The sequence below is a fragment of the Thamnophis elegans genome, chromosome 13, assembly GCF_009769535.1.
Source record: "Thamnophis elegans isolate rThaEle1 chromosome 13, rThaEle1.pri, whole genome shotgun sequence".
Classification (NCBI taxonomy): domain Eukaryota; kingdom Metazoa; phylum Chordata; class Lepidosauria; order Squamata; family Colubridae; genus Thamnophis; species Thamnophis elegans.
Window position 1 is genome coordinate 8,126,579 of NC_045553.1, and position 26,113 is coordinate 8,152,691.

The following is a 26,113-nucleotide window of genomic DNA, read 5'->3' on the forward strand; positions in this document are numbered from 1 at the left end:
TCTCCTTCCAAGAGCGTATTAAACACAGTTAGCCAGATTCATTGGGGGGGGGGGAATTTACTGTGATTCTCTTTGGGATTTCAAGAAACATCATTGGGTTTTGGATTCCTGCATGGGTATTGCAATAAATTCACACATGAATTCTTCTCAAGATGGAAATGAAAATGCCTTGTTCTTTAGTAGTAATGTTAGCATATTTGGGGGTATATGGGAGCAAAACTGTTCTTACAATAACTCTAACCAGTCCTCCAGCTGATATAAACATGGGATTGGATGGAATGGGAGAGTTCAATCTTTGTCTGTCTATCTGCCTATCCATATCAATGTACCTACCTATGATATATCTCTCTCTCTCTATTTATCTATCTATCTATCTCTACCTACCTACCTACCTACCTACCTATTCTATCTATCTATTTCTGACCTACTTACCTACCTACCTATCTACATATCATATCTATCTGTGTCTGTCTGTCTGTCTGTCTATCTATCGTATCCATCCCAGATCATCTATCTATATAATCATCTATCTATCTATCTATCTATCTATCTATCTTTCTATCTTTTATCTATTTATCTTACTAATCTATCTGGAGTCCAAGGCTAGGTCACAAATTCAAGGCTAGGTCACCATCAATTCATGGAAAAAGTGACATTACAAACTTATAATGTGCAAACATATAAAACTATAAAGCTGACAATTCATGGAAAACACTAAAAATGAGTTTTGCTCTGATTTCACTAATGAGTACAAAGGCCACTTTAAAGGGTTGTGCGAAGCAGATTCAATATCTAGGTTTGAGCTAATACATAGCCACTTCATCATATGGGAGACCGGCATATCAACCAGCTGTCACCAAACCAGAATCCAGTTAGGAAACCTATATGCAAAGTCCGGTTTAATTGTTCACACAGGCTACTGGCACATTCAAAGCTATCTGGACACCATTGCTATTCCTTTGGCCAGGCTGAACTTGCTTAAGCCCTTCACCAGTTTTGTGTCATTGTTCAGGGTTATCTCATTATTCCTTCAGGACAAAATAAAAAAGGAGAAAAATGGAATTAACATGGATGGTTTTTAAGGAACCATCTAAATATCTCATATTTGTTTCAGAACTACGAATCACTTTAGATCCAAATGGCTAAAAAGTTGCATTTCTACTCACGCAAGGGAAAAAAATCATGGATCAGAAGACATTTCAAAACTCATTTTAAAACCTATCCCAGAATTTTCATGAGAGTAAACATTCTAAAGGACATCGCGCAACCACAATGAAGCATTCCAAATCTCCATACTAACACAACATTGACGTCATGGTATGATTGCTTATATTGACAGTTAAGGAAACCTCAGTTAAGCATCTAGATAATTGTTACTCTTCCAGATAAATTTGCTTGTCCTTATTAGAAATTCAACAGGTAGATCCCGAAGGTGCTTTTTCAAGAGGCTATTGGTCTTTCTGGTTTTTCTTTGAAGACATTTCACTTCTCATCCAAGAAGCTTCTTCAGCTCTCAGCTGAAGCAAAACGTCTTCCAAGAAAAAGTCCAGTTGCCTCTTGAAAAAACACCTTTGAGACGACCATGATCTGGATGACTGAGAATCTCCAACAGGTATATCTGAATACCAGCAGGCATAACCCATGGTTCAGAGCCCTCTTGGAAGTGTTCCTCATATAAGGTGTCCTGAGAAATGGAAAGTTATCTACCCTGATTCACTGAGCTTCCAACCTCAGGGACATTTAGATGGGATAAATCAGAATAATACAATAGCAGAGTTGGAAGGGACCTTGGGGGTCTTCTAGTCCAACCCCCTGCCTAGGCAGGAAATCCTATACCGCTTCAGACAAATGGCTATCCAACATCTTCTTAAAGACTTCCAGTGTTGGGGCATTCACAACTTCTGGAGGCAAGCTGTTCCAGAATCGAAAAGGAATAACTTCCTAGGAGTCCATTTCTGGTGGATCTACTTAAAACTACTCCTAATGGTGGACCACATAAATTATAATACAGTGGTCAAAATGCACTTCAAAAAGAGATCTGGTGCATTGGATTAAATTCATCACAAACAGTTAAAGCATCAATCAAACTTCAGTGCCTACATTCTAACTTGTTACACTTCTTAAACAGAGTCGACATTTGCTAAATTGGAAAACACAGAAGACATTTGAGATTCTTTCACAAAACTCAATCTAGAAAGGAATAAAGGTTCTCTCATCTACCATCTCCCTGCATCCAGAAAGGAAATGCTTCCAGAGTGGAACTTCTTGAAGGACCCGGGATCTTTATAAAACACCAATTGGGCCTACCACTCCAGAAATGGATCCTTGGTTTTCCCGCTACCAAAGTACATCCCATGGGATTTAAGGAACGCAAGTGGAAAGGACCAGCTGCTGTTCTGGGTATTGTCCTGTTCTGATATGAAATATGGGTCTATGATTTTTCTCTTTAAAACCTCTGTGACTTTTTCTGCTATGAAGTAAGGCCAGGTTTTTGTATAGCTTCGTGTCACTGTGGTGGGTGTTCGGAGGAGGAACGCAACTCACCGTCACAGGTAAGTCGATGAAAGGATCCCAAATCTTTCTATCTTCCTGTGATATTTTCATTTTTTTTCATCTTTGTAGCCTTCTTTTCTTACTTTGACTCCGTGCAATTTGATTTGAGGTTGCTTTTGATTTATCAGTAATTATGGTTATTTTTTTCAATGAGAAGTGAACTTTTAATGCAGGTCAGGACAGATGAATTCGAATCTATATTACCTGCTCTTTCCTCTTCTCAGGTAAGCCTTGATTTTCATGGTCAATGAGATCTTGAGAAATCTCGCTGATGGCTAATTTTACATTGAAAAGTAATTATTCTCAGGATTAAAGAGATTAATTTGTATGTATAATAATTTGTACTCTTCAGTGGATAGGCTGAAGGTTTGGTATTGTCACTCTATGACAGATTTTCCAGGTAGAATTAATTAAGACAAAGTAGGGTGTGTTATCAATTGCTTGATCATTTGATAATCCAAAAACCTTTCTTAAAGCAACTGAGAGATAAGGATGTAATTTTACCTCATGAAAACTACATATTAATGTCACTTAGCCTAGTCAACAGTCCATCATTCATTCCAAAACAGACCATCATGAAGTTGATCAGACATGCCAATGTTAACATGTAATTTTGATGAGGTAAAATTAAATCCCCTGTCTTATCTCTCATTTGTAGGAGACAAATCTTCACTTCGTATTCTGAAGTTTTCTTGGTGGTTTTTTTTTCCTTGTTTCATTTATTTATTCAAGTTTAATATAGTCACTCAGCTCCAGTGGAGTCTGGACAGTGATTTCCCTTTGCTTAAAAAGAGATTTGCCACAGAGTATGGTCAAATGATTCCCCTAATTTGTCTCAAATAATAATATCAAGCAGCTTGCCTCAAATCATAATTCTTCTTTCCTCCGTGAAATAATTAAACATTGAGGTAAGCGTTAAATTCAAACAATTTATCACAAAGAAATGCAAGTAATGGATTAGAAAGGTTGGTGTTATCTGTTTTTCAGATATTCAGAATTTGGTTATTTTTCCCCTGCAAGAGTTAAACAAATGAATAGAAAATGTTTAAAAAATTAGAACAATTTGAGTGGAATACTTTAAAAAATTAATCAACTGGGGGGGTGGGGGGGAATGGTTGCCTTCTTACAAAGAGCAAAGTGCCTTTTGTTAAGACATCTGCAAGAAATGTCTTTGGTTGCATTCATCTCATATCTATTTTTTCAATATGGGTGACTTCGAATAAGGAGATCAGAAGGCATTCTGAACACTTCATCAATATTGGGCTGAGAGAACAAACTCAGAACAGGTTTTCAAGTCATGTCTTATCAAGTGGAATTCCGACATAAATTGGAGAACTCTAAGATATTCTCCAATGAGACGCGGTGGCTCAGTGGCTAAGACGCTGAGCTTGTCAATCAGAAAGGTTGGCAGTTTGGCGGTTCGAACCGCTAGCGCCACGTAATGGAGTGAGCTCCCATGGCTTGTCCCAGCTTCTGCCAAGCTAGCAGTTTGAAAGCATGTAAAAATGCAAGTAGAAAAATAGGAACCACCTATTGGTGGGAAGGGAACAGCGTTCCCTGCGCCTTCGGCGTTGAGTCATGCCGGCCACATGACCACGGAGACATCTTGGGACAATTCTGGCTCTTTGGCGTTGAAATGGAGATGAGCACTGACCCCTAGAGTCAGGAAGGACTAGTACATATATGCAAGGGGAACCTTTACCTAAGATATTCTCCACAAAATGCCAGATTAAATCTGGGTGAGGAGATTTGACCATACCTCCTTTTGCATTGAGTATAAAATTCTTTGGAAACTTAGGGTGATATGTGTGTGGAGATTCTCAGCCATGGTTGCCCCAAAGGTGCTTTTTCAAGAGGCAACTGGACTTTCTGGTTTTTCCTTGAAGACGTTTCGAAGCTGAAGAAGCAAATGAGAAGCAAAGCGTCTTCAACAAAAAAACCAGAAAGTCCATTTGCCTTTTGAAAAATCACCTTTCGGGGTGATATCAAAGATACCATAATTCCATGAAACTCAACTCTCTTTCTACTCTTTAATTCCTTTGTGCAGTAAAAATATGTTTCCCAGAAAAATGATTCATTTTTCAACTCATGCAATTGTTTGTTCTACCGTGGAGAACAAACCTGACTGCATCCAGGAACTAAAAATAATTTATTTCTCTTCCTGCCTCTGAAATTGACACACGCAGGGAGAGAAACCAGCAGGAGAAAGAACAAATGGAAAGTACAAAAGGCACTCAGTTTCTAATTTTTCCCTGGCCTGGTATCAAAAAATAATAATAATTAAACAATTCTAATTCATCATTGGTATAGTAAATCAATTTACAAGCTGTACTTCTCCCTAAGGCATACTGATCTCCAGATGTTCTTTTAGAGTCTTCTTCTTTATTTATTTAGTTTGTCAAACATGTACAAGATAACAGGTATAAGTATAAACATGGGCATGAACCAAGGAAATGAGTACAAATACATGGGAACAGTAGGACAGGGATGGAAGGCACGCTGGTGACTTTTACGGACTTCTTAGGAATGGGGGGAGGTTCATGCTAGACAGTTTAAGGTTAAAGTTTTGGGGGTTTGAGGATGTAACAACGGAGTCAGTTGCTATTTCCATTTTACATTTATAATTCCTACAACCTAATGTTACACATATAAATATTCTACTTCCATTCGTTATTCTTGTTCTCTGACCAATAATACCATTTGTATATGGAATTCTTAATCTTCTTCATCTTGCAGTTTGAAAGTTAATTTGACCATCTTCGCACAGACCAATACTTTTTTAATTATCATGTTTTCGGAAGGTATGCTGTCTAATTTCCAAATTTGAGTGTATGTTACTCTTGCTGCTGTCAATGTATGTATCATTATAATATAATTGATTTCTTTTGCAAACGTTCCTCTAATTACCCCCAACAAAAACATCTCCGGTTTAAATTGAATTTGAAGGCCTGTTGTTTCTTGCGTTGAAGTTTTAAGGTGCAGTGTTGAATTTCATGAGATCTTCCTCTCTTCCAGGCCAGCCCACCGTATCTCCTACGGTGCAAGTCTTTGGTTCTTCTGAGCAAGAGATCAAAAGCCAGAACAAAGCCACCGTGGTGTGTCTCCTAAACGACTTTTACCCGCCTGGCTTCAACCTGAAATGGAAGGTTGATGGTACCGAGACCGAATCTGGAGTGGAGACAACCAAAGCCACCAAGCAGGGAGACAAATACCTTGCCAGCAGTTACCTGACCAGGAGTGCTTCTGACTATGGAGGTCATACTTACGTATGTGAAGTGACACATGATGGGAAGTCCTTTACGAAGACTTTTTCAGGATCTGGAAGTTGTTAACTCCAACCTTTATCCTGTCCGGCCATTCAGGCGGGAGAAAAAGAGTACCTTCTCCTGGAATCTCATTCCTTCTTTCCTAAATTGAGCTTTATCACTAATGTCTCTTTCTATTCCAAGTAGTTACATCCTTGTATTCCCCCCATGCTTTTGCCCTTCCAATGGATTCCCCCCACCCCCACTTTGATCTGTTAGATTCTACGGTCAGCACATTAATAAAGATGGATCTATTTCATTTGTGTGACTGTTTCATCAAGTTTATCAAGGATACAGAGCTGTATAAGCTTTCCTATCTTGTGGGGGGAATGGTCTCCTTCCAAGAGCGTATTTCACACAGTTAGCCAGATTCAATGGGGGGGATTTACTCTGATTCTCTTTGGGATTTCAAGAAACATCATTGGGTTTTGGATTCCTGCAGGGGTGTTGCAATAAATTCACACATGAATTCTTCTCAAGATGGAAATGAAAATGCCTTGTTCTTTAGTAGTAATGTTAGCATATTTGGGAGTATATGGGAGCAAAACTGTTCTTACAATAACTCTAACCAGTCCTCCAGCTGATATAAACATGGGATTGGATGGAATGGGACAGTTCTATCTTTGTCCGTCTGTCTGTCTGTCTACCCATATCAACCTACCTACCTATGATCTCTCTCTCTCTCTCTCTCTCTCTCTCTCCCTCTCTCACTCACTCACTCTCTTTATCTATCTATCTATCTATCCATCCATCCATCCATCCATCCATCCATCCATCCATCCATCCATCTATCTATCTATCTATCTATCTATCTATCTATCTATACCTACCTACCTACCTACCTACCTACATATCATATCTATCTATGTCTGTCTGTCTGTCTATCATATCTATCTATCTATCTTTTATCTATTTATCTTATTTATCTATCTGCAGTCCAAGGCTAGGTCACAAATTCAAGGCTAGGTCACCATCAATTCATGCAAAAAGTGACATTACAAACTTATAATGTGCAAACATATAAAACTATAAAGATGACAATTCATGGAAAACACTAAAAATGTGTTTTGCTCTGATTTCACTAATGAGTACAAAGGCCACTTTAAACACTGGAAGTCTTTAAGAAGATGTTGGATAACCATTCGTCTGGAACGGTATAGGGTTTCCTGCCTAGGCAGGGGGTTGGACTAGAATACCTCCAAGGTCCCTTCCAACTCTGCTATTGTATTTTGTTGTAAATATCAATCAGGTGTCAGTAGGGCAGAATCTACCTAGGAAACCCACGTACAGAGACCAAGTTATGGTTTCCATGGGTCCGTTGCACATTCAAAGCTATTTGGAGATGATTATTGTTCCATTGGCCAGGTTGAACTTGCTTAAGTCTTCACAAGATGCTTTTCTACCAATCTTAAGAGTAAATTCCTCATTTTCCGAGGGCAAAATATAAAGGGGGGGGGAGGAAACAACATTTAAGGAACCACATTCAGTATCCCAGATTTTGTTCACCTCTATGAATCAATTCAAGTCCAACTGCAGTGGTTCAAACATTGCCTTTCCACTCATTCAAGAAACAATCCCTGGATCAAAGTTGAAATCTTGGAAGATGTTTACCACTTCTCTATATTTCAAAAACAATTTTACATCCTATCCCAGAAATTTCATGAGAGGACACGTTCTAAAGGGCATCTCACAGACACAATGGGGCATTCCAAGTCTTCATACTAGGCATAAAAATAACATCATGGAATGACCTCTTCTATTTACAGTTAAGGTAACTTGCAGATGAGCAGGTAGAGAATTGTAACTCATCCAGAAGAATCTCAGTTGTCCTTATTAGAAAGTTTAACAGGTGGATGTGAATACCAGCAGGCATAACCTATGATCTAGGGCCTTCTTGGAAGTATTCCCCAAATAAAATGTCTTGAGGAATTGAAAGGTATCTGTCCTGCATAATTTCAAGCTTTAAAATCAGAAAACAGGTCCATGTTTGGTGGATCTACTCAAGAGACCTAGGGTTTCCATTCATCAAAAACAGTTAGAGCATAGACAAAAACTTCAGTACCTAACAAAGTAACTTGCCCCACTTCTTAATCATAGTTTATATTTGCTAAACTGGAAATGCTGCAGACACTTGAGCTTCTTTCATACAACTCAAACTTGAAGAAATAAAGGTTCTCATCTACTATCTGTCTGTATCCAGAAAGCAATCATTTCAAAAATGGAACTTCTTGGAAGACCAGAGAGCTTCATAAAACACCAGCAGGCCCTTCTTTTAACTGCTCCAAAAATGGAATGTTGCCTTCTCTTCCAAAATGCACTCTATGGGATTGAAGAAAATTGAAATGACCATGTCAAGGACATCAGGTGTTGATTGATCTCCTGCCCTGTCCTAATATGAAATAGAGGTCTACTGTTTTCTCTCTTTAAAATCTCTGTGACTTTTTTTTTTTTTTGCTATGAAATGACACCACGTTTTTGTATAGCTATGTATCACTGTGGTATGTCTTCGGAGGAGGAACCCAACTGACTGTCACAGGTAAGTCAATTAATTGATCTCTAATCTTTCTTCCTGAACGTGGTATTTTCATTCATTCATCTTTTATCCCATCTTCACCTACTTTGACTCCTCGCGATTTGATATTACGCTTGCTTTTGATCGATCAAGGCTGATGTTTTTCCAAAAGAACTGAACATTGAAACCAGGTCAGGACAAGTTAATTCAAATTATCTTCGCTGTTCACAGGTATCACTTGGATTTTCATGGTCAGGGTCAATGAGATCTCGAGAAATCTTACTTAGGGCTACTTTTGCACTCTGGAGTGACTATTCTTTGGGTTAAAGAAAAACTGAGAGATTAATTTGTATTTTAATCTTTTTTAATGGAATTGATTGAAGTTGATTGAAAGTTTGATATTGCCTTTGTGTTGTTAGATTTTCACGATAAGTAAGCCAAAGAATGATATGATGTATTATCAATACGATACATTGCTTGATTGTTTCTGAAATCAAAACATCCCATCTTCTTGACAGATAAGTCAGAAACGTTTCAAAAGTATTGGGGTCATATTTTTTTAATCTAACCTCATCAAAATTGCATAGGACTGTGGGAATGTTTGATCAACAGTCCACAGTTGGTTACAAAATCAATCAATGTAGAGAGTCAAATCTTCACTTCATAGCTTGAGGTTTTCTTGTTTTATTTGTTCAAGTTTGCTACAGCTCCAACTCTAATGGACTCGGGGCAGTGATCCCCCTTTGATTGAAAGGGGATCTGCAGCAGGATCTAACATTAGATCTCTGGTTAGATTCAGAGCTATGTTGATGATTTTCCAAATTATGCACCTCAGCCTTTCAGAAAAATATTCAGATTCTGCCACAAAGTTAGGAGGAATGCTTCAGCCTTAAGATCTGAGTATCTCTCAGATTCTGTGCATAAGAGATGTCGTATAGATATGATGTGTGATATTAAATAAATAGCATATGGATTCAGGGAGATACCAGGCACATTCGTTTCTCTTTGGCTCAAGTTTGCAGAAATGGATAGGTGAATGAACCATCAATTTCTCAGTTAGGGGGGGTCTTTCCTAAACAACCTTAAAAGGGTTAACAAAGGTGATCTGATTGTGGAGGAAACAGAAGTGGAATTGATCCCCTGTGGTGGAATGGTTGCCAACCCAACTTTCATTCCAGGGAGTCCTACAAGAGTTTGGTCAAATTATCTTTTCCAATTTTGTCCAAACTAATAAGTTCAACAATCTTCCTATCAAACCATAATTCTTGTTCCTTCCTCTAAACATTTAGCCATTGGGATAAGCCTTTAAAATCAAACCATTCATCTCAAATAAATAATACGTAGTCCAAGCAAAAGTAGTTATTTCTTTGTCAGAAGTTCAGAATTTTGTTCTTTTTCTCCTTTGTGATAGAAAATTTAGATCTCAAATATGTCTTTTCAAAGCCTAATTTGAGAAGGGCCCTTAAAGATTTGGTCAACAGTGGGGAAAATAAGTAACCTCTTATCATGAAAGATACATTTGTGAGGGACATCTTGGCAGAATAACAGAATAACAGAGCTGGAAGGGACTTTTGAGGTCTTCTAGTCCAACCCCCTGCTTAGGTAGGAAACCCTGCACCTTTTCAGAAATATGGTTATCCAATCTCTCATTAAAAACTTCCAGTGTTGGAGCATTTACAACTTCTGGAGGCAAGTTGCTCCACTGATTAATTGTTCTAACTGTCATTAGAATTTACTCCTTAGTTCTGGGTTGCTTCTCTGCTTGATTCGTTTCCACCCATAGCTTCTTGTCCTGCCTTCAGGTGGTTTGGGGAATAATATAACTCCCTCTTCTTTGTGGCAGCCCCTGAGATATCAGAACACGGCTATCATGTCTCCCCTAGTTCTTCTTTTCATTAAACTAGACATGCCCAGTTCCTGTAGCTGTTCTTGCTATGTTTTGGCCTCCAGTCCCCTAATCCTCTTTGTTACTCTTTTCTGCTCTCTTTCATCTCTAAGAAATATTTCTGGTGGCATGCATGTCACATGTATTCTTTCAGTTTGATGACTTGGAATAAGGAGACCAGAAGAGCATTTCATCAAGTGGGAACTCAACATAAATTGGAGACTTCTAAGATGTTTTCCACCTAATATTGAAAGGAATCTGAGTTAGGAGATTGGACTACGCTTTCTTTGATATTGAGTTTAAATGCACTTAGAAAGTTCTGTGGATATCCAAGAGAGGTATACTTGTCATGAAACTCTATTATTACTCTTTAGCTAGAGTAAAAATGTGTTTTTCCAGTGAGAAGATTATTGTTTTTGGAAAGGATCATCATGGAACATCACTGCATTCAGGAACTAAAAATAATTTACTTCTCTTTCTCTCTTTCTGAAACTCACATATGCAGGGAGATAAACCAACAGGGGGGTGAGAATCTGAATGTACAGAAGGCACTTCTTTCTCCAGGCATGGTAGAGAGAGAAAATTAATTAAACAATAATAATTCTATTTTTATTAGGCATGTTAACAGGTAAGTATTGAGGTTTTTAAATATAATTTACAACCCTCAATACTTAATATTACATGCAATAATAGCGGCTAGAATTGTATATGCCCAAAACTGGAAGAATGGAAATATACCCACAGAGGAAAAGGTAATAAAGAAAATATTAGACAGTTGAGATGGATAGGTCAACAATGGAAAATAAAGGCAAAGAAGAAACAAAATCTACTTAATTTGGGATTCATGGTATAGTTAGTTAGATAATAGATACAAAGATTAGAAAATTAACCCTGAAAGATTAACAAATTTCAAATTAGAAAGAAGTACAAGTATAAAGATAGACGGAAGAAAATTTATTGTAAATAATATTATGGTAAGATGTCATGAAATGTAAAATGAAATATCTAGAATGATAATTACATAGAGATTTATGTTAGAAATATGGACATCATAGTTACAAACATAATACTGTATACTTGGAGACATAATAGTATGTATAATGTAACAAACTGTGGATATAATCAGTACATTATTGTTGCAAAGCTGAATTTGTGATTTAAAATGAAGAAAACTGCCTAATAAAAATACTAATACTACTAATAATAATAATGCTGACAGGATGCTGACAATGACCTGTATCAACCATTAGCACCACTCAATTGTATTTGTAATGCATTTTTGAATGTTCAGTTGACTGATTTTCATGTTTAATGAATAAAGTAAATAATAATAATTCATAATTGACATAGTAAACCCAGTTACTTCTCCCTAAGGCATGCTGTGGTCCAGATGTTTGGTTGATACAGTCTTCTCTGTCTCTTACAAAATACAAGGAAAAATTCGATATTTTTTTCTTGATATTTTTCCCACTCCCTCCTCCATAGTCTTGATGAGGAAAACTATCTGTATATTTATCCATCTAGTTACTTTATCAATGTTGCATTGAAGTTTTAAGGTGCTGTGTAGAACTTCATGAGATCTTCCTCCCTTCCTGGTCAGCCTCCTGTATCTCTTTCCCTAACCCTAACCCTAACCCTAATCCCTTGTGGTGTTGGGATTCACTTCTGAATGCAAAGGAAGTCCTTCAAACATCTCCTGTGGCTTTTTAATAATGTTTTTCTCTCTCTTAAGAAGTGGGTTTTGTGATTCTTGCCATCTGACCAATGTGTTATCTTGAGAAAATTTGCCTATGTATAGATTTATCTATTGAGTTACTCTATCAATGTAGAGTTGAAGTTTTAAGACGCTGTGTAGAACCTCATGAAATCTTCCTCTCTTCCAGGTCAGCCCCCAGCATCTCCTTCGGTACAAGTCTTTGCTCCTTCCGAGCAAGAGATCAAAAGCCAGAAAAAGGCCACTATGGTGTGTCTCCTAAGTGGCTTTCACCCACCAGCTTTCAGCCTAAAATGGAAGGTTGATGGTACCGAGACCACATCTGGAGTGGAGACAACCAAAGCCACCAAGCAGGGAGACAAATATCTCGCCAGCAGTTACCTGACCAGGAGTGAGTCCAACTATGGAGGCCATACATACGTCTGTGAAGTGACGCATAATGGAAAGACCATTACAAAGTCTATTTCAGGATCTGGAAGTTGTTAACTCTGTCATGAATCTTCTCCTGACAACAGACAGAAGGAAATGTCCCTTTTCTCATTCCTTCTTTCCTAAATTGAGCTTTATCATTAATGTCTCTTTCTATTCCAAATAGTTACACCCTTTGTATTCCCTCCATGCTTTCGTCCTTCCAATGGATTCCCCCCTCCCCCACTTTGATCTTTAAGAATCTACTCTCAGCACATTAATAAAGATGGATCTATTTCATTTGTGTGTCTGTTTCATCAAATTTATCAAGGATACAGAGCTGTATAAGCTTTCCTATCTTGGGGGAGGGGGAAATGGTCTCCTTCCGAGAGCGTATTTCACACAGTTAGCCAGATTCAATGGGGGGGGGAATTTACTATGATTCTCTTTGGGATTTCAAGAAACATCATTGGGTTTTGGATTCCTGCATGGGTGTTGCAATAAATTCACACATGAATTCTTCTCAAGATGGAAATGAAAAGGCCTTGTTCTTTAGTAGTAATGTTAGCATATTTGGGAGTATATGGGAGAAAAACTGTTCTTACAATAACTCTAACCAATCCTCCAGCTGATATAAACATGGGATTGGATGGAATGGGAGAGTTCAATCTTTGTCTGTCTGTCTGTCTGTCTATCCATATCAACCTACTACCTGTGATATATCTATCTATCTATCTATCTATCTATCTATCTCTACCTACCTACCTACCTACCTATTCTATCTATCTATTTCTAACCTACTTACCTACCTACCTATCTACATATCATATCTATTTGTGTCTGTCTGTCTATCTATCTATCTATCTATCTATCTATCTATCGATCTATCTTTTATCAATTTATCTTATTTATCTACCTGCAGTCCAAGGCTAGGTCACAAATTCAAGGCTAGGTCACCATCAATTCATGCAAAAAATGACATTACAAACTTATAATGTGCAAACATATAAAACTATAAAGATGACAATTCATGGAAAACACTAAAATGTGTTTTGCTCTGATTTCACTAGTGAGTACAAAGGCCACTTTAAAGGGTTGTGTGAAGCAGATTCAACATCTAGGTTTGAGCTAATACACAGCCATTTCATCATATGGGAGACCGGCATATCAACCAGCTGTCACCAAACCAGAATCCAATTAGAAAACCGACATGCAAAGTCCGGTTTAATTGTTCACACAGGCTACTGGCATATTCAAAGCTATCTGGACACCATTGCTATTCTGTTGGCCAGGTTGAACTTGCTTAAGCCCTTCACCAGTTTTGTCTCATTGTTCAGAGTTGTCCCATTATTCCTTCAGGACATAATAAAAAAGGAGAAAAAATGGAATTAACATGGATGGTTTTTAAGGGACCATCTAAATATCTCATATTTGTTTCAGAACTATGAATCACTTTAGATCCAAATGGCTCAAAAGTTGCATATCTACTCACGCAAGAAAATTTTTTTAACAATCAGCATACACCTCCTGGAATATGGTCTTATTTTGGACTTGGAAGACAAAAAAACATTGATATGAATTCTTTCTTCAGAGGACTAGGAACTACAAAGTCTATAAAGACAAGCTGTAGGTGTCTCCAAACCAGGCTACCGTTGGCTTTTAATGCCAGGAAGACAATGAGACAGCCTCCCCAATATACAACTATCTCTCTTCATAACAAAGTTTAAGGAAAAGATTTCACAAGTGACTTTTTTTCTAGGTCGGTAGGAGGACTGGTTTATGCAAAAGGAATAGACCACAAGGATCTCAAGGGCAGCATTTCATACGATGACCTCTCCTCAATCCAATTATGAAATGTATCAAGGGTCATCAAGCTTTTCTATGGCTTTGTCCAAAGAATTCCATGATTTCAACCATTCTACTAGATTTACTAGACAAAGCTGATGGAGAATTTCCAGCTTCTCCAGTTAGCATCACAACAACATGGTGGCCAATACTACCTGTGTCCACTACGCTGGTCAATAACTATTGTTGAGGGACTCTCTGACACCCCTTGTTATCATTCCATGAACTTGTCTATGGAGATTCCCCATCATCCAGGTCATGGTTGTCCCAAAGGTGCTTTTCCAAGAGGCAAATGAACTTTCTGTTTTTTTTTTTGAAGACGTTTCGCTTCTCATCCAAGAAGCTTCTTCAGCTCTAAGAGAAATGTCTTCAGAGAAAAACCAGAAAGTCCAGTTGCCTCTTGAAAAAGCACCTTTGGAATTCCATGAATTTCATGAGTCTTTGGGCTTTCCAAGCCAATTCACATAAGCTGTATTGTGGAAGACCATCTATGAATCTATGGATGTTGGATTTTGGATAGATAACCAAAACCAGTTTGTCTTGAAACAGATGGAACTCAGGTGGACTAGATACATCAATTGGGAGCCACAAAATGGATGGCTATATATACATGTTTTCAAAAAAATAAAATACATCACTTTTAATCAGATATAAATTAATTCCCAATAGCTTATTCCATGCACAACTTTGGAACTGACATTTCAGCATTGGTAGAACTAACCTCAAAAAGGAATTGCCCACAGAAGGAATGCAAAGGTTGACCCATTCCATGAATTCAAGTAGAAAATTCTCCTTTTGGTGGAAATTGTGTCCCCTGAATTCTAGTTAACAAAAGACCAGGTGTAACCCTCCATGGACAGCCAACGTGCTCATTATATGATTAATTAAAACATGTTTCTGGAAGAGTTGACTTACAGGTAATCAGGGAGGTCCTTACACCAAAAGAATGATCCAATGCCTTAGGTTTAATTTATAAGAAACCCCTTCAATTTAGACAATATTCTGCCTACAAAAAACATCTCTCAGTCTTCTGCAACTGGCTACATCACTAGAAGCTATTTTGTGACTCTTCTGTATAATTCAATGTAAAAGGAATGATGGCTCTGATGATCTCTCCTGTTTTCTTCATCTATCAGTGGACTGCATCCATTGGATTGTCTTAAATGATCTCCTTGACCATGAATGGCGCCCAGGATGTCCATGCATGAACCATTTACACCACATCATTTTTCTTCTTCCAGGATACAACGATGGCTACAGATCCATTCTGACATTTTATGAAACCCAGTAATGGTCCAAGGTGGGAGCCATCTTCAGTGAATTGTGAAATGAGGGTAGGTTTTTGTATGGGTATATGTCACTGTGGTTTGTCTTCGGAGGTGGAACCCAATTAACCGTCACTGGTAAGTCCATTTATCCTTCTCATCTTTCCCTCTGCATAGCATTTTGTACAGTTTTTCCATGACTTTTTCATCTTTTTCTTCATCTAGCTGACCGTAACCTTTTCTCTTGCCTAACCATTGTTGATTAACTTCACAATGTTTAATCCTAACCTGGGAAATGTGGAAGAAAGTTGGCGGAATCAAATTTCTCTTCCTTCACTCTAGACCGATATGACGTTATTTAGAAATCAGATTCTGGAAGGATTTGTCTCGATAATGTAACCAAAAATTGCATTTCAGCTCGAGTCTCTCTTTGTAACCAAGCGGTGCAAAAATTATGGAATTTTAAATGTTTTTGCCGAGTGGGAAGGGAAGGGATTGATGTGACTTTGAGAAAAATTAGGAGTCAGGTCCTAAAATCAAATCCATCTACAATTTATCCTTCAGTTACCTTTATCCACCATCTGCTCAAAAATATTTTTTCCATCTTTTGTTGGGTTGACATTGAGTCTTTATTGGGTCCTATCGAAGTGCAAAGTTGCAGAAACAAATTAGTACTAAAATTTGATAAGAGCAATTTTAAAATGAAATTTGATAAAATACAGTTTGAAATGGAATTGGAACAAAATGCGATTTAAGATGGAATTGGAATAGAATACGGTCTAAAATGAAATTGGAATAGAACACAAATAATTTTAAGATATAGATGAAATAGGAAAAAATTATAGTTTGGTGTCACCACTGCAATCTACACCCAATCTGCATCTGATATGCAGATCTCAACTGAACCATTTTGCTTAAGTATTGTGCTGTGTTAAATGTTATTTTCCAGTTCTGGCCGCACATAAGGTAAGTTGTTTTGATATGGGGGTCCTTTATTGGATTAAAACAGAAAGATTACTTTGAAGGCAGCTTTCTAACAACAATTCATCAAAACTGAAGTGTAGGTTGCAACTCAGAAACTATGTTGATGATTATCCAAATTATGCACCTCAGCCTTTCAGAAAAATATTCAGATTCTGCCACAAAGTTAGGAGGAATGCTTCAGCCTTAAGATCTGAGTATCTCTCAGATTCTGTGCATAAGAGATGTCGTATAGATATGATGTGTGATAGTAAATAAATAGCATACGGATTCAGGGAGATACCAAGCACATTCATTTCTCTTAGGCTCAAGTTTGCAGAAATGGATAGGTGAATGAACCATCAATTTCTCAGTTAGGGGGGGTCTTTCCTAAACAACCTTAAAAGGGTTAACAAAGGTGATCTGATTGTGGAGGAAACAGAAGTGGAATTGATCCCCTGTGGTGGAATGGTTGCCTATCCAACTTTCATTCCAGCGATTCCTACAAGAGTTTGGTCAAATTATCTTTTCCAATTTTGTCCAAACTAATAAGGTCAACGACCTTCCTATCAAACCATAATTCTTGTTTCTTCCTCTAAACATTTAGCCATTGGGATAAGCCTTTAAAATCAAACCATTCATCTCAAATAAATAATATGTAGTCCAAGCAAAAGTAGTTATTTCTTTGCCAGATGTTCAGAATTCTGTTCTTTTTCTCCTTTGTGTGTTAAACAACTGATAGAAAATTTAGATCCTAAATATGTCTTTTCAAAGCGTAATTTGAGAAGGGCCCTTAAGGATTTGGTCGACAGTGGGGAAAATAAGTAACCTCTTATCATGAAAGATGCATTTGTGAGGGACATCTTGGCAGAATAACAGAATGACAGAGCTGAAAGGGACTTTTGAGATCTTCTAGTCCAACCCCCTGCTTAGGTAGTAAACCCTGCACCTCTTCAGACAAATGGTTATCCAATCTCTCATTAAAAACCTCCAGTGTTGGAGCATTTACAACTTCTGGAGGAAAGTTGCTCCACAGATAAATTGTTCTAACTGTCATTACAATTTACTCCTTAGTTCTAGGTTGCTTCTATCCTTGATTCGTTTCCACCCATTGCTTCTTGTCCTGCCTTCAGGTGCTTTGGGGAATAATTTAACTCCCTCTTCTTTGTGGCAAGCCCTGAGATATCAGAACACGGCTATCATGTCTCCCCTAGTCTTTCTTTTCATTAAACTAGACATGCCCAGTTCCTGCAGCTGTTCTTGTTATGTTTTGGCCTCCAGTCCCCTAATCCTCTTTGTTGCTCTTCTCTGCTCTCTTTCATCTCTAAGAAATATTTCTGGTGGCATGCATTTTACATGTATTCTTTCAGTTTGATGACTTGGAATAAGGAGACCAGAAGAGCATTTCATCAAGTTGGAACTCAACATAAATTGGAGACTTCTAAGATGTTTTGCACCAAATATTGAAAGGAATCTGAGTTAGGAAGTTGGACTACACTTTCTTTGACATTGAGTTTAAATGCTTTTAGAAAGTTCTGTTGATATCCAAGAGAGGTATACTTGTCATGAAACTCTATTATTACTCTTTAGCTAGAGTAAAAATGTGTTTTTCCAGGGAGAAGGTTAATGTTTTTGGAAAGGATCATCATGTGATCGATTGTTCCACTAGGTAGAAGGAACATCACTGCATTCAGGAACTAAAAATAATTTACTTCTCTTTCTCTCTTTCTGAAACTCACATATGCAGGGAGATAAACCAACAGGGGGGTGAGAATCTGAATATACAGAAGGCACTTCTTTCTCCAGGCATGATAGAGAGAGAAAATTAATTAAACAATAATAATTCTATTTTTATTAGGCTATTTGTATTAGGCATGTTAACAGGTAAGTATTGAGATTTTTAAATATAATTTACAACCCTCAATACTTAATGTTACATGCAATAATAGCGGCTAGAATTGTATATGCCCAAAACTGGAAAAATGGAAATATACCCACAGTGGAAAAGGTAATAAAGAAAATATTAGACAGTTGAGATGGATAGGTCGACAATGGAAAATAAAGACAAAAAGAAACAAAATCTACTTAATTTGGGATGCATGGTATAGTTAGTTAGATAGCAGATGCAAAGATTAGAAAATTAATCCTGAAAGTTTAACAAATTAGAAATTAGAAAGAAGTACAAGTATAACGAGAGACGGAAGAATATTTATTGTAAATAACATTATGGTAAGATGTTATGAAAATGTAAAATGAAATATCTAAAATGATAATTACATAGAGATTTATGTTAAAATATGGAAATCATAGTTACAAACATAATACTGTATACTAGGAGACATAATAGTATGTATAATGTAACAGACTGTTGAAATAACCAGTATATTGTTGTTGCAAAGCTGAATCTGTGATGTAAAATGAAGAAAACTGCCTAATAAAAATACTAATACTACTAATAATAATAATGCTGGCAGGACGCTGGCAACGACCTGTATCAACCATTAGCACCAGTCAATTGTATTTGTGATGCATTTTTGAATGCTCAGTTGACTGAGTTTCATGTTTAAAGAATAAAGTAAATAATAATAATTCATAATTGACATAGTAAACCCTATTACTTCTCCCTAAAGCATGCTGTGGTCCAGATGTTTGGTTGATACAGTCTTCTCTGTCTTTTACAAAATGCAAGGAAAAAATCGATATTTTTGTCTTGATAGTTTTCCCACCCCCTCCTCCATAGTCTTGATAGCTTTTTAATAATGTTTTTCTCTCTCTTAAGAAGTGGGTTTTGTGATTCTTGCCATCTGACCAATGTGTTATCTTGAGAAATTTTGCCTATGTATACATTTATCAATCAAGTTACTCTATCAATGTTGCGTTGAAGTTTTAAGACGCTGTGTAGAACCTCATGAGATCTTCCTCTCTTCCAGGTCAGCCCCCAGCATCTCCTTCGGTGCAAGTCTTTGCTCCTTCTGAGCAAGAGATCAAAAGCCAGAAGAAGGCCACCCTGGTGTGTCTCCTAAGTGACTTTCGCCCACCAGCTTTCAGCATAAAATGGAAGGTTGATGGTACCGAGACCGCATCTGGAGTGGAGACAACCAAGGCTACCAAGCAAGGTGACAAATATCTCGCCAGCAGTTACCTGACCAGGAGTGAGTCCGACTATGGAGACCATACATACGTCTGTGAAGTGACGCATAATGGAAACACCTTTACAAAGTCTATTTCAGGATCTGGAAGTTGTTAACTCTGTCATGAATCTTCTCCTGACAACAGACAGAAGGAAATGTCCCTTTTCTCATTCCTTCTTTCCTAAATTGAGCTTTATCATTAATGTCTCTTTCTATTCCAAATAGTTACACCCTTTGTATTCCCTCCATGCTTTCGTCCTTCCAATGGATTCCACCCTCCCCCACTTTGATCTGTTAGATTCTACTGTCAGCACATTAATAAAGATGGATGTATTTCATTTGTGTGACTGTTTCATCAAGTTTATCAAGGATACAGAGCTGTATAAGCTTTCCTATCTTGTGGGGGGGAATGGTCTCCTTCCAAGAGCATATTTCACACAGTTAGCCAGATTCAATGGGGGGGGGGAGATTTACTCTGATTCTCTTTGGGATTTCAAGAAACATCATTGGGTTTTGGATTCCTGCATGGGTGTTGCAATAAATTCACACATGAATTCTTCTCGAGATGGAAATGAAAATGCCTTGTTCTTTAGTAGTAATGTTAGCATATTTGGGGGTATATGGGAGCAAAACTGTTCTTACAATAACTCTAACCAGTCCTCCAGCTGATATAAACATGGGATTGGATGGAATGGGACAGTTCAATCTTTGTCTGTCTTTCTGTCTATCCATATCAACCTACCTACCTATGATATCTCTCTCTCTATCTATTTATCTATCTATCTATCTATCTATCTATCTATCTCCACCTACCTACCTATTCTATCTATCTATTTCTGACCTACTTACCTACCTACCTATCTACATATCATATCTATCTGTGTCTGTCTGTCTATCTATCGCATCTATCTATCTATCTATCTATCTATCTATTTATCTATCTTTTATGTATTTATCTTACTAATCTATCTGGAGTCCAAGGCTAGGTCACAAATTCAAGGCTAGGGCACCATCAATTCATGCAAAAAGTGACATTACAAACTTATAATGTGCAAACATATAAAACTATAAAGATGACAATTCATGGAAAACACTAAAAATGTGTTTTGCTCTGATTTCACTAATGAGTACAAAGGCCAGTTTAAAGGGTTGTGCAAAGCACATTCAATATCTAGGTTTGAGCTAATACATAGCCACTTCATCATATGGGAGACCTGCATATCAACCAGCTGTCACCAAACCAGAATCCAGTTAGGAAACCTATATGCAAAGTCTGGTTTAATTGTTCACACAGGCTACTGGCACATTCAAAGCTATCTGGACACCATTGCTATTCCTTTGGCCAGGCTGAACTTGCTCACCAGTTTTGTGTCATTGTTCAGGGTTATCTCATTATTCCTTCAGGACAAAATAAAAAAGGAGAAAAATGGAATTAACATGGATGGTTTTTAAGGAACCATCTAAATATCTCATATTTGTTTCAGAACTACGAATCACTTTAGATCCAAATGGCTAAAAAGTTGCATTTCTACTCACGCAAGGAAAAAAAAATCATGGATCAGAAGACATTTCAAAACTCATTTTAAAACCTATCCCAGAATTTTCATGAGAGTAAACATTCTAAAGGACATCGCGCAACCACAATGAAGCATTCCAAATCTCCATACTAACACAACATTGACGTCATGGTATGATTGCTTATATTGACAGTTAAGGAAACCTCAGTTAAGCATCTAGATAATTGTTACTCTTCCAGATAAATTTGCTTGTCCTTATTAGAAATTCAACAGGTAGATCCCGAAGGTGCTTTTTCAAGAGGCTATTGGTCTTTCTGGTTTTTCTTTGAAGACATTTCACTTCTCATCCAAGAAGCTTCTTCAGCTCTCAGCTGAAGCAAAACGTCTTCCAAGAAAAAGTCCAGTTGCCTCTTGAAAAAACACCTTTGAGACGACCATGATCTGGATGACTGAGAATCTCCAACAGGTATATCTGAATACCAGCAGGCATAACCCATGGTTCAGAGCCCTCTTGGAAGTGTTCCTCATATAAGGTGTCCTGAGAAATGGAAAGTTATCTACCCTGATTCACTGAGCTTCCAACCTCAGGGACATTTAGATGGGATAAATCAGAATAATACAATAGCAGAGTTGGAAGGGACCTTGGGGTCTTCTAGTCCAACCCCCTGCCTAGGCAGGAAATCCTATACCGTTTCAGACAAATGGCTATCCAACATCTTCTTAAAGACTTCCAGTGTTGGGGCATTCACAACTTCTGGAGGCAAGCTGTTCCAGAATCGAAAAGGAATAACTTCCTAGGAGTCCATTTCTGGTGGATCTACTTAAAACTACTCCTAATGGTGGACCACATAAATTATAATACAGTGGTCAAAAATGCACTTCAAAAAGAGATCTGGTGCATTGGATTAAATTCATCACAAACAGTTAAAGCATCAATCAAACTTCAGCGCCTACATTCTAACTTGTTACACTTCTTAAACAGAGTCGACATTTGCTAAATTGGAAAACACAGAAGACATTTGAGATTCTTTCACAAAACTCAATCTAGAAAGGAATAAAGGTTCTCTCATCTACCATCTCCCTGCATCCAGAAAGGAAATGCTTCCAGAGTGGAACTTCTTGAAGGACCCGGGATCTTTATAAAACACCAATTGGGCCTACCACTCCAGAAATGGATCCTTGGTTTTCCCGCTACCAAAGTACATCCCATGGGATTTAAGGAACGGAAGTGGAAAGGACCAGCTGCTGCTCTATCTAGATATTGTCCTGTTCTGTTATGAAATATGGGTCTATAATTTTTCTCTTTAAAACCTCTGTGACTTTTTCTGCTATGAAGTAAGGCCAGGTTTTTGTATAGCTTCGTGTCACTGTGGTGGGTGTTCGGAGGAGGAACGCAACTCACCGTCACAGGTAAGTCGAGGAAAGGATCCCAAATCTTTCTATCTTCCTGTGATATTTTCATTTTTTTTCATCTTTGTAGCCTTCTTTTCTTACTTTGACTCCGTGCAATTTGATTTGAGGTTGCTTTTGATTTATCAGTAATTATGGTTATTTTTTTCAATGAGAAGTGAACTTTTAATGCAGGTCAGGACAGATGAATTCGAATCTATATTACCTGCTCTTTCCTCTTCTCAGGTAAGCCTTGATTTTCATGGTCAATGAGATCTTGAGAAATCTCGCTGATGGCTAATTTTACATTGAAAAGTAATTATTCTCAGGATTAAAGAGATTAATTTGTATGTATAATGAGTTGTACTCTTCAGTGGATAGGCTGAAGGTTTGGTATTGTCACTCTATGACAGATTTTCCAGGTAGAATTAATTAAGACAAAGTAGGGTGTGTTATCAATTGCTTGATCATTTGATAATCCAAAAACCTTTCTTAAAGCAACTGAGAGATAAGGATGTAATTTTACCTCATGAAAACTACATATTAATGTCGCTTAGCCTAGTCAACAGTCCATCATTCATTCCAAAACAGACCATCATGAAGTTGATCAGACATGCCAATGTTAACATGTAATTTTGATGAGGTAAAATTAAATCCCCTGTCTTATCTCTCATTTGTAGGAGACAAATCTTCACTTCGTATTCTGAAGTTTTCTTGGTGGTTTTTTTTTCCTTGTTTCATTTATTTATTCAAGTTTATTATAGTCACTCAGCTCCAGTGGAGTCTGGACAGTGATTTCCCTTTGCTTAAAAAGAGATTTGCCACAGAGTTTGGTCAAATGATTCCCCTAATTTGTCTCAAATAATAATATCAAGCAGCTTGCCTCAAATCATAATTCTTCTTTCCTCCGTGAAATAATTAAACATTGAGGTAAGCGTTAAATTCAAACAATTTATCACAAAGAAATGCAAGTAATGGATTAGAAAGGTTGGTGTTATCTGTTTTTCAGATATTCAGAATTTGGTTATTTTTCCCCTGCAAGAGTTAAACAAATGAATAGAAAATGTTTAAAAAATTAGAACAATTTGAGTGGAATACTTTAAAAAATTAATCAACTGGGGGGGTGGGGGGGAATGGTTGCCTTCTTACAAAGAGCAAAGTGCCTTTTGTTAAGACATCTGCAAGAAATGTCTTTGGTTGCATTCATCTCATATCTATTTTTTAAATATGGGTGACTTCGAATAAGGAGATCAGAAGGCATTCTGAACACTTCATCAATATTGGGCTGAGAGAACAAACTCAGAACAGGTTTTCAAGTCATGTCTTATCAAGTGGAATTCCGACATAAATTGGAGAACTCTAAGATATTCTCCAATGGGACGCGGTGGCTCAGTGGCTAAGACGCTGAGCTTGTCAATCAGAAAGGTTGGCAGTTTGGCGGTTCGAACCGCTAGCGCCACGTAATGGAGTGAGCTCCCATGGCTTGTCCCAGCTTCTGCCAAGCTAGCAGTTTGAAAGCATGTAAAAATGCAAGTAGAAAAATAGGAACCACCTATTGGTGGGAAGGGAACAGCGTTCCCTGCGCCTTCGGCGTTGAGTCATGCCGGCCACATGACCACGGAGACATCTTGGGACAATTCTGGCTCTTTGGCGTTGAAATGGAGATGAGCACTGCCCCCTAGAGTCAGGAAGGACTAGTACATATATGCAAGGGGAACCTTTACCTAAGATATTCTCCACAAAATGCCAGATTAAATCTGGGTGAGGAGATTTGACCATACCTCCTTTTGCATTGAGTATAAAATTCTTTGGAAACTTAGGGTGATATGTGTGTGGAGATTCTCAGCCATGGTTGCCCCAAAGGTGCTTTTTCAAGAGGCAACTGGACTTTCTGGTTTTTCCTTGAAGACGTTTCGAAGCTGAAGAAGCAAATGAGAAGCAAAGCGTCTTCAACAAAAAAACCAGAAAGTCCATTTGCCTTTTGAAAAATCACCTTTCGGGGTGATATCAAAGATACCATAATTCCATGAAACTCAACTCTCTTTCTACTCTTTAATTCCTTTGTGCAGTAAAAATATGTTTCCCAGAAAAATGATTCATTTTTCAACTCATGCAATTGTTTGTTCTACCGTGGAGAACAAACCTGACTGCATCCAGGAACTAAAAATAATTTATTTCTCTTCCTGCCTCTGAAATTGACACACGCAGGGAGAGAAACCAGCAGGAGAAAGAACAAATGGAAAGTACAAAAGGCACTCAGTTTCTAATTTTTCCCTGGCCTGGTATCAAAAAATAATAATAATTAAACAATTCTAATTCATCATTGGTATAGTAAATCAATTTACAAGCTGTACTTCTCCCTAAGGCATACTGATCTCCAGATGTTCTTTTAGAGTCTTCTTCTTTATTTATTTAGTTTGTCAAACATGTACAAGATAACAGGTATAAGTATAAACATGGGCATGAACCAAGGAAATGAGTACAAATACATGGGAACAGTAGGACAGGGATGGAAGGCACGCTGGTGACTTTTACGAACTTCTTAGGAATGGGGGGAGGTTCATGCTAGACAGTTTAAGGTTAAAGTTTTGGGGGTTTGAGGATGTAACAACGGAGTCAGTTGCTATTTCCATTTTACATTTATAATTCCTACAACCTAATGTTACACATATAAATATTCTACTTCCATTCGTTATTCTTGTTCTCTGACCAATAATACCATTTGTATATGGAATTCTTAATCTTCTTCATCTTGCAGTTTGAAAGTTAATTTGACCATCTTCGCACAGACCAATACTTTTTTAATTATCATGTTTTCGGAAGGTATGCTGTCTAATTTCCAAATTTGAGTGTATGTTACTCTTGCTGCTGTCAATGTATGTATCATTATAATATAATTGATTTCTTTTGCAAACGTTCCTCTAATTACCCCCAACAAAAACATCTCCGGTTTAAATTGAATTTGAAGGCCTGTTGTTTCTTGCGTTGAAGTTTTAAGGTGCAGTGTTGAATTTCATGAGATCTTCCTCTCTTCCAGGCCAGCCCACCGTATCTCCTACGGTGCAAGTCTTTGGTTCTTCTGAGCAAGAGATCAAAAGCCAGAACAAAGCCACCGTGGTGTGTCTCCTAAACGACTTTTACCCGCCTGGCTTCAACCTGAAATGGAAGGTTGATGGTACCGAGACCGAATCTGGAGTGGAGACAACCAAAGCCACCAAGCAGGGAGACAAATACCTTGCCAGCAGTTACCTGACCAGGAGTGCTTCTGACTATGGAGGTCATACTTACGTATGTGAAGTGACACATGATGGGAAGACCTTTACGAAGACTTTTTCAGGATCTGGAAGTTGTTAACTCCAACCTTTATCCTGTCCGGCCATTCAGGCGGGAGAAAAAGAGTACCTTCTCCTGGAATCTCATTCCTTCTTTCCTAAATTGAGCTTTATCACTAATGTCTCTTTCTATTCCAAGTAGTTACATCCTTGTATTCCCCCCATACTTTTGCCCTTCCAATGGATTCCCCCCTCCCCCACTTTGATCTGTTAGATTCTACTGTCAGCACATTAATAAAGATGGATCTATTTCATTTGTGTGACTGTTTCATCAAGTTTATCAAGGATACAGAGCTG

The 26,113-nt window shown here is 37.7% G+C and overlaps 3 gene segments (V, D, J or C); all 3 read left to right on the forward strand.

The window, feature by feature from the left end:
- The window catches only part of LOC116516505, a 100,651-nt gene extending 94,547 nt beyond the window's left edge, over positions 1 to 6,104 (forward strand). The window contains 1 exon segment of the V gene segment in view: positions 5,569 to 6,104. Within this exon segment, the coding sequence occupies positions 5,569 to 5,885 (317 nt within the window).
- A 1,536-nt stretch (positions 6,105 to 7,640) lies between these two features.
- On the forward strand, positions 7,641 to 19,916 carry LOC116516798. The segment is given in 3 exon segments: positions 7,641 to 7,648; positions 8,342 to 8,394; positions 19,378 to 19,916. Coding segments are annotated over 3 exon segments (378 nt in total).
- Positions 19,917 to 21,590: 1,674 nt separating this feature from the next.
- LOC116516799 lies at positions 21,591 to 26,055 on the forward strand. The segment is given in 3 exon segments: positions 21,591 to 21,628; positions 22,432 to 22,505; positions 25,522 to 26,055. Coding segments are annotated over 3 exon segments (429 nt in total).
- Positions 26,056 to 26,113: the final 58 nt, after the last annotated feature.